The sequence below is a fragment of the Myotis davidii genome, unplaced genomic scaffold (genome assembly GCF_000327345.1).
Source record: "Myotis davidii unplaced genomic scaffold, ASM32734v1 scaffold4, whole genome shotgun sequence".
NCBI lineage: Eukaryota > Metazoa > Chordata > Mammalia > Chiroptera > Vespertilionidae > Myotis > Myotis davidii.
This window is the reverse complement of record NW_006294707.1, coordinates 588856-597240: the sequence shown is the minus strand read 5'-3', so window position 1 is coordinate 597240 and position 8385 is coordinate 588856. Positions and strand designations below refer to the sequence as shown.

Here is an 8385-nt window from a genome sequence, read left to right as displayed (position 1 = left end):
GACTTGCGGTCCTGGGTAGTGGAGACCGGGACTGGGACACGCCCCCCTCCCGGGGCGCTCAGGGAAGTTATCTAACCCGAGGGCAGGGATCCCCGAATTTGAGGGTGACCTGACATAACCTGGTACCCGGATGATGATTCTAAATGAGACACGCGGGCCCGGGGAGCCAGCTGTTTCTACTCCGGAAAAACATCTCCAAAAAAGCTCCCAACATACATCTCTGGGTAACCCCAGTTATACCCTAAACTGCAGGGGTGGTGACCTTTGCTTCTGCAGCCGCCGTTTCTGTGAAAATCTCAAGACCAGGATATAAGCCCAGGGGAGCCCTGGAAGCTGGGGCCGGAGCACTGGGTGGGGTGGGCTGGTTAGGGAGGGAGGCTGTCACCATAGTTGGGAGACTGGAGTACAGCTGAGGAGGGGTGCTGAGGGGTTTCCTGCCCAGCTGTCTCAGGGGCATGGAGACAGGGGGCACAGCTGCTTGAATCCTTGACAGAAAAATAGGCAAAGAAAATCAGGAGTGTTCCTCAGCTTCCATAACCTCACATTCTACTTCTGGCCAGGCCCCCCCAGGATGCAATGGCACAGCCCCCCCGGCTGAGCCGCTCCGGTGCCCCCCCACTTTGGGACCCAGCTTCCTCTGCTCCCACCTCAGGCCCCAGGCCTCGACTTTGGGAGGGTCAGGATGTGCTGGCCAGATGGACAGATGGGCTGCTGTACTTGGGAACTATCAAGAAGGTGAGACCTTTGACCTCTGACCCGTCACCTTTCCCCCAGTCTCCTCCTCTAGTTCGGATGCCCTTTTTACCTGTGTACTCACCCACTCCAGGTGGACAGTGCTCGGGAGGTGTGTCTCGTGCAGTTTGAGGATGACTCCCAGTTTCTGGTTCTGTGGAAAGACATTAGCCCTGGTGAGACCCTAGAGGCCTGGGGGTGTGCATCCCAGGGAAGACAGGAACCAGCCTAAAGGACAGGCCCTAACCTGTGTTCCCTCGCAGCTGCCCTCCCTGGGGAGGAACTCCTCTGCTGTGTCTGTCGCTCAGAGGCTGTGGTCCCTGGGAACCGGCTGGTCAGCTGTGAGAAGTGTCGCCACGGTGAGAGCACAGGACACCTGGATGGTCCAGCTCGCCCTGGACATTCCCGGCTGCTCTGTCCCTTCCCTCCAGCACTGGTCCTTATACCCCCTGTTCTGGCCTGTCCCCCAGGCCACTGGTCTGGCCAGTCTCTTCAACCCTGTAACCTCAGTCCCTTCCCAACACAGAGAGGCAGCCATGGGATGCGGATGTGTGAGCTTTGCAGGCAGAGGGTGGCTCAAGTAATCTCTTAACCATATGGCTTTGAACAAGTCTCACAACCTCTAGGAGCCTCAGTTCCCTCACCTGTAGCATAAGGGTAGTTACCCCCCTCCCCCCGAAACAGGACGATGGCCGAGAATTAAATGAGATAAGACTCTTCCTCTCCCAGGCCTAGTACACGGAGGTTTACAATTCAGTAAGTGCTCTACCTCAATGTCATTATTCAGCTTATCACCAGGACTGCCACGTTCCAAGGGCCCCAGCCCCTGGAGAGGGAGAGGGCACGTCCTGGGTCTGCCGCCAGTGCATCTTTGCCATCGCCACCAAGGTAAAGGCACCTTCCTATTGGAGCTGCCCACCCACGGCCTCTCCCAAGCCTCTCCTCACCCCACTGCTGATGTGGCCCGCCCCTTCTGTCTCTGCAGAGGGGGGGTGCACTGAAGAAGGGCCCCTACGCCCGGGCCATGCTGGGTATGAAGCTCTCTCTGCCGTATGGACTCAAGGGGCTGGACTGGGACGCTGGACATCTGAGCAACCGGCAGCAGAGCTACTGTTACTGTGGTGGTCCTGGGGAGTGAGTAATGAGGGGCAGGGGTTCAGGAACAAGTGATGCAGTGGTTGTGCAGGAATTCCCGGGGAATAGAGGAGAACAGGGTAAGCAGAGTGCTGAAGCGGAGGCGGTCAGTGGTGAGCAGGGTTTGGGGCAGTTAAGGGAGTGTCTGGAGGTCACTAGTCCTGTGTGCCCCCTCAGGTGGAACCTGAAAATGCTGCAGTGCCGGAGCTGCTTGCAGTGGTTCCACGAGGCCTGCACCCAGTGTCTGAGCAAGCCCCTCCTCTACGGGGACAGGTGAGACCAGGACAGACGCCGGGAGCCCAGAGAGCCCTCTTGATCTGCCCACCCTCTCAGTTCCCCCACACCTGCCTGTCTCAGATCCATTCTCCTCACAACGTCTCAGGTGTTGCTCACTAGTTCCCCATCCTTGCTTTGTGAGCCCACCATAGCATGGTATAGTTTTCCCGTGTCAGGTGTATTCTCTCTCTTGCCCACATCCAGGTTCTATGAGTTTGAATGCTGTGTGTGTCGGGGGGGGCCTGAGAAGGTCAGGAGGCTACAGCTTCGCTGGTGAGCTTGACCTCAGTGTAACTCCTCTCTCCCCTACCTGCCCCAACCTCCCACTCGGAACTCCCCTGGCTGTTGTAATGCTTCCACAACCTTGACAACTCAATGCTTCTCCAGGGTGGATGTGGCCCATCTTGTCCTCTATCACCTCAGCGTTTGCTGTAAGAAAAAATACTTTGATTTTGACCGTGAGATCCTCCCCTTCACCTCTGAGAATTGGGACAGTTTGCTTCTTGGGGAGGTAAGGGGTGGTGAAGCTTTGGAGGTTGTGCGGGAAGAGGGAGATGTGAAGAGGGGGAGGGAGCAGTGCTTCTTGACCCCACCTTCCCTATTCTTCCCCAGCTCTCGGACACTCCCAAGGGAGAACGTTCTTCCAAGCTCCTCTCTGCACTCAACAGCCACAAGGACCGGTAAGCTGAAGGGAGGCCGAGAGGTGATGTGGAGACGGAAGCTGGGGAGGGCGGTGCTGCGATCCACCTGGACACCGTCTGGAAAGCAGGGAGGAAGGTCAGAAGAGGGCCCCTTTTCTATAACACTGACCTGTACCGTTTCTCTCCTCACCCCAGTTTCATTTCAGGAAGGGAGATTAAGAAGAGGAAATGCTTGTTTGGTCTTCATGCTAGGATCCCTCCTCCTGTGGAGCCACCTACTGGAGATGGAGCCCCCACCAGGTCACTGGTCTAGGGGGGATGGGGAAGTTCTGAGGGTATTAATCTGGGGGTAAATATATATGGAGGTGGGGGTCTTTGGGGTGTCCGGGAGGGGGCTGGGGGGATAAGGAGGCCTCTTACAGCTTCCCTTCAGGGCAGGGCCCTGGGGGAGGGGTTCCACGTCCCCTGGGGAAGCGCCGGAGGCCGGAGCCAGAGCCCCTGAGGAGGCAGAAGGGGAAGATGGAGGAGCTGGGGCCACCCTCAGCAGTGCGCACTCAGCCAGAGCCCCAGGAGCAGAGGCAGCGGGCCCCTCTGCAGAGGGCACTGCAGGTACAGAGGCAGAGGCAACCCCATGGGGCACATGCTGGTGTGGGGGATCCAGGGTTCTCTCTCAGTCCTCTGCTCCTACTTCTAGGCCTCAGCGTCTCCACCACCCCCCAGCCCTAACCAGAGTTACCAGGGCAGCAGCGGCTACAACTTCCGGCCCACAGACGCCCGCTGCCTGCCCAGGTCAGTGCTGCTCCCCCCTCCAGAGATATGCTGCCCTAGAACCTCTCTAATTGTCCACATCCTCTGGACTTTCTCACCCAGAATTCTCTCATTTGGCTACCCACTTTTTGTCCCAGAGAGACTTCTAGAACCAATGTCTGGTCCCCAGTATCCTGGGGATGGGGGTTCCTCAGGGGTAAGCTCATTCAGGGGGAGAATGTCGTTTTCTTGCTTCAGGTCCTGACTTTTCTCCCTCCCCAACCCTAGTAGTCCCATCCGGATGTTCGCTTCCTTCCACCCCTCTGCCAGCACTGCAGGGACCTCTGGGGATGGTGAACCCCCAGACAGGTGAGATTCTACCCCTTTACCTGTGACACCCCTCGTTGTCTCTGTGTTCTTCAGGTCCTCAATCTCCAACCATTTCTTCATTCCTCTGATCTGCTTGTGGGCTCCATTTCTGGTCAGTCCTTACTGTCTTACTGGACTCACAACTGCCTTCTCTCCCTAGGTCACCCCTGGAACTTCACATTGGTTTCCCCACAGACATCCCTAAAAGTGCCCCTCACTCGATGATTGCCTCATCTTCCTCAGTCCCAGCGCCCTCCCCAGGTCTTCCTAGACGCTCAGCACTCTCTTCTCCCCTGTGCCGTAGTTTGTCTCCTGGGACTGGGGGAGGAGTACGAGGTGGGGTTGGCTATCTGTCCCGAGGGGACCCTGTCCGAGTCCTGGCTCGGAGAGTACGGCCTGATGGTTCTGTGCAGTACCTGGTGGAGTGGGGAGGCGGGGGCATCTTCTGAACAGCCTGCCTCTGCCCACCTCCCCATCCACATACATCGGCACTTTTGTACCCTGACCTCTGACCTCACCTACAGCTGGGATGTACCTGAGGAGGTAGGGGGTAGTTTTCCTACTGCCCAGGTGGAATCCAGGGGAGGCGGGGAGAAGAGGCTCTCTTCTCTACTCCCTTCATGATTCCTGAGCTTTCCCCCACCCTGCTTCCCATTTCCTTTGATGTTATTTTGTTACAGCTTTTAAAATATTTTTAAAAATTATTTAACCCCTGGGGATGGAGACTGAGGAGGGGAAGGATGATAAAGGATACTGGGCTCTGTATTATTGAAATAAAGATAAACAAATCTGGCAGCTGAGTCATTCTGAAAGATGAGAACACAGGACTAGAAGCACTGCTGATCTTCCCAACCAAATTCATACGTGACGAGAAAAGGCAAAGGCAGAAAGAACCAAAGATAGGATTTATTAGGGGCCCAGGTCAGAGGGCCCTGAAGTATGGAAGGGAAGGTGGCAGGAACAGGGCTCCTCATGGTGGGACTGTGCTGGGGTCAGAAGCTGCCTCTGTAACCTGGTGCACCCAGCGCAGGTATGGGGAGTTCCCCTGCTCCACAGGCAAGGAGATCACCTCAGCCACTTCGTAAGGGTGCACAGAGCTGTGAAATAGAGGGGTGGGTCATTCAAGAGTTACCCAAAAGAGCCCAACCCCACGTTACCCACCCTGACCACGGCCTGCCCTCCAGTTCAAAATTCTCACCGAACAAAATCTGTCAAAGCTGGCACCAAGGAACTTGGGGTTTTAATCATCTAAGGGGTGAAGACAAATGTGGTTGAATCCACCCATGGGGCTGATCTCATGAAGGAGAGGGGTCAAAGGTCAGAGAATTGAGGCTTCGCGGGGTGGGGAAATGATTCTCACCATCAGCACCTCACTGTCCTCCTCAATCTTTCCTTTCCACTCATAGCTGAAAAGGTCAGGGAGAGTTGTGAGAGCAAAGGTTTTCCCCAACGAAAAGACCGCCAGTCAGCCCCAGCCGCGTTAGGGCGACCCCAATCCTGACTCACATGGACGTAATCTGAGGGATGAGGTTGACGCAGGCTGCCAGGCGCTTCTCCACCACAGCCCTGGAGGCGAAGAGACCCCTTCAGAGCGCTCCACCACCCGGCTTCTGCGCTGCCAGCCCAGAGGCGGGCAGCGGTGGGAGGGACCTTCAGCACCCCAACTCTCCCTCTGGTCTGACTCTTCCCACACGGATCCCCACCTGGCGATCTCCTTGGCGACCTTCTCATTGGGGCAAGTCACGAAGGCTGCAGAGACCGAGCCCGGAACGTAACCGGAGTCCGCGGCCGGCGAGGGCTGGGCCGGGGGGCTTCCTGAAGCCATGGCCGTCAGGGCGCGGGGCAGCGAGAGGAGGCGGGAGGCCACAGGCAGCAGCGCCGGCATCCAAAGGAGCGACAGGAGCAGCGCGGCCTGGAGCAGGCGCTGAATTCGGTGTCTCCCCACAAACCACAGGCAACTGCACCCCAGAAACCCCTCGTTGGGACACACTCGGACTCTGCCCTCCCTCTTCTGCACCCCGAAGAAAAGGTCCCTGAAGCTGAGAGAGAAACGTGAAAAATTCAGGCAAAGGCTCGGTTTATACCCCCTCCTCAGGGGCCAACCTCTGGGGTTCGGGTGCGGGTGGTGGTCCAGGCTTTCGAACCGGGAGGGGCGGGGCCGCTCACTCACCGCTCCGCCTAGCAGGACCGCGGGAGCCCGCACCCCTCTCATGCAGCCTAAGCTGGCGGAGGAGGGTTGGATATCAAAGGCCACAGTAACGCCGAGAAAGGGCCCCACACTCAGGAAGAGGGGCCTCTACTTACCTGGGAGGTAGCCACGTGATAAGAACACAACGTACACCACGTGACAGTAAGAGCTGCGCCTCCAGAGCCAGCCAATCCGGCCCTCGCATGGCCCAATTTGCCCCGCCTCCTGGTGAGGGAGGAGCGAAGGGAGCTGACCAATCCACAAAGGGTCTGCAGCCATGTACAGAAATGGCCCGCCCGTTCCCGGAGCCGACCAATGGCAAGCCGAGGAGAGCCTCGGCGGCGGTCCACTGTCACGTGACGGGGGAGATCCCCGCGGATGGCGGTCTGTCAATGAGGGACGCGAGGAAGCCAATCGCGTTCCAGCCCTGCAGGCCACGTGATGGGAGAGATGGCGCCAGGAAAGCGGGGCTGGAGACCCCGCAGACTCGATGCGTCAAGTTGTAGAGTGGGGGGGGGGTCATCCCTAGTCCCCAGAGGGCATCTCACCACAGACCCTACGCGCTCCCCGAGGCCCGGAGGTGGGAGGGTCTGAGAAGGTTTAACCTCGGAGGGTGAAGAGAGCGCCCCCTGCCCTCTTCTTTAGGACTAGCACTCGCCTGGGATTGGGAATGAACAATGATAATCCGAGGAGAAGCAGTGTCCCTGGGCAGGGGGAGTGATTAGGCAGGCTCGGGCACGGCTAGACCATGGCGAGGTGAGGAAAGACGTCTTTTAGAAGGAGACCCTGTAAATGGGGCGATGAACATCGGGCAGCAGGCGCCTCCCCAAAGCTGGAGGCAGGCTGGTAAATCCGGGAGAAGTAGAGCTGAGGCTGGGGATATGGAGAGGACACCAAGAGGCAGCGATGGTCCTTGTGTCCCTATCCCCTTCCTATTCCCTCTCCAGACTGGTCTACCTGTCAGCTTGGGTCTCCTTCCCTTAACCGGTCCTCTTAGGAGCCAGGACCTGCCCTACATAACCTCCCTGGGGCTCAGGCACATCCTGTGACCCAAAAATGGAGAGGGGCCAATGAGAGGAGGGCGTGGTGGGAGGACGAAGCAGGGAAAAGGCTCTTCCACACCCTCTACCCAGTGCTCCTCCTCCCCCCAAGGTCTAGGGCCTCTGGCCAGGGGTGGGCGACCGGCATTTCCTAGGCTGCCTCTGGAGTTCCCTCAGGCCTGCCTCTCGGCTGGGTCTCCTCCAGAGCTCTGGGGGCCTTTTCCGTGTTTGCATTGGGGTTTCTTTCTGTTTTTGTTTTAGGGGTTTGTTTTCCTGGATCTGTAATCACTGTCTCCCCAAGGCTTTTCTAACTCTTCTTTATGAATTTGGGGTCCCTGAGTTCCGCATCTCTGCACTCGCTAAGCGTCTTCCTCCCTCCCTCCCTCGCTCTCCATCTCTAATCTCTTCCTCCCCTTTTCCCCCACTCGCACCCCAAGCCCGCGGTCTGCAGTTCCTGTATCTGGGGTCTCTGGCTGACATCTCTCTCTGCATCTGGGTCTCAGCCTCAGAGCTTGGTCCCTGAATAACCATCTGAGGCTACCGTCCAAAATTCCTGTGGCTCTGGAGAACTTTTTTGAAACCGGTGGCTCAGTTTTTGACCTTTCACCCCTTTCTCTAAGGGGGTCTGTTTTGGGGGGGGGGCGTTGTTTTTGCTTTTACAGAGATTGAGGTCTGTTTTCCTCTAGATTTTGGATTTGTGCCTCAGATTAACCTCCCCGCACCTTCCCTCCCTGGTGACAAGCATCTTTGGGTCTGGGGTCTCTTGCTCTCAGGGTCTGGGATCTGCAGCTTTAAAACTGTTCTCTCTCCAGCTCGCTCTCCCTCTCTCGGGTGTTTCTGAGTCAGGGGTCTCTGTCTCTCCGATTCCCACTGGGTCGGGGTGGGGGCTGCAGATCTCTCTCTCTCCTCCTCCTCCTGCTCTCTCCTCTCTCGCTCACTCCCCCGCCCCCCTCTCTCTCTCCCGGCTGCCGCTGCTGCCGTTGGCTCCCATTCTCCTCCTCCTCCTCCTCTCTCCTCCTCTCTGCTCCTCTCCGCTCCTCTCTCCTCCTCTCTCCTCCTCCTCTTCCACCTCCTCCTCCTTCTCCCCCTCTCTCTCCCCCTCTTTCTCTCTTCTCTTTCTCCCCCGTCCCCCGCCCCCTCCCTCCCAGGCCTGATGAGCAGGTCTCGCGCCTCCATCCATCGGGGGAGCATCCCCGCGATGTCCTATGCCCCCTTCAGAGGTACGGTGGCGAGGGGAAGGGGAGGGCCAGGGAGGGGA

The 8385-nt window shown here is 58.0% G+C and overlaps 2 protein-coding genes across 9 annotated transcripts; one reads left to right on the top strand and one right to left on the bottom strand.

Annotated features, from left to right (window-relative positions):
• Window positions 1-531: 531 nt before the first annotated feature.
• On the top strand, window positions 532-4692 carry PHF1 (PHD finger protein 1). 5 transcript variants are annotated; one of them, XM_006769140.2, is made up of 14 exons: window positions 537-735; window positions 827-908; window positions 996-1091; window positions 1520-1620; window positions 1718-1866; window positions 2044-2139; window positions 2347-2415; window positions 2530-2653; window positions 2755-2822; window positions 2979-3083; window positions 3206-3392; window positions 3478-3572; window positions 3819-3899; window positions 4060-4692. In XM_006769140.2, exons 1-14 carry the CDS (start codon window positions 577-579, stop codon window positions 4346-4348), a joined length of 1701 nt encoding a protein of 566 aa, XP_006769203.1. In that variant the 5' UTR covers window positions 537-576; the 3' UTR covers window positions 4349-4692. The 5 variants fall into 5 exon arrangements, with proteins under 5 accessions (XP_006769204.1, XP_015422958.1, XP_015422960.1 ...); XM_006769141.2 differs by lacking the exon at window positions 3478-3572 and having other exon boundaries at window positions 532-735; window positions 3217-3392; window positions 4060-4220; XM_015567472.1 differs by lacking the exon at window positions 2347-2415 and having other exon boundaries at window positions 536-735.
• A 91-nt stretch (window positions 4693-4783) lies between these two features.
• Window positions 4784-6282, bottom strand: CUTA (cutA divalent cation tolerance homolog (E. coli)). Of its 4 annotated transcripts, XM_006769135.2 has the most exons (7): window positions 6204-6280; window positions 6070-6121; window positions 5603-5811; window positions 5406-5465; window positions 5260-5305; window positions 5098-5147; window positions 4784-4996 (listed from the first exon to the last, which is right to left on the bottom strand). In XM_006769135.2, exons 2-7 carry the CDS (start codon window positions 6109-6111, stop codon window positions 4870-4872), a joined length of 534 nt encoding a protein of 177 aa, XP_006769198.2. In that variant the 5' UTR covers window positions 6112-6121; window positions 6204-6280; the 3' UTR covers window positions 4784-4869. The 4 variants fall into 4 exon arrangements, with proteins under 4 accessions (XP_006769198.2, XP_006769202.1, XP_006769200.1 ...); XM_006769139.2 differs by lacking the exon at window positions 6070-6121 and having other exon boundaries at window positions 6204-6282; XM_006769137.2 differs by lacking the exon at window positions 6204-6280 and having other exon boundaries at window positions 5603-5857; window positions 6070-6154.
• Between the last annotated feature and the right edge of the window lie 2103 nt (window positions 6283-8385).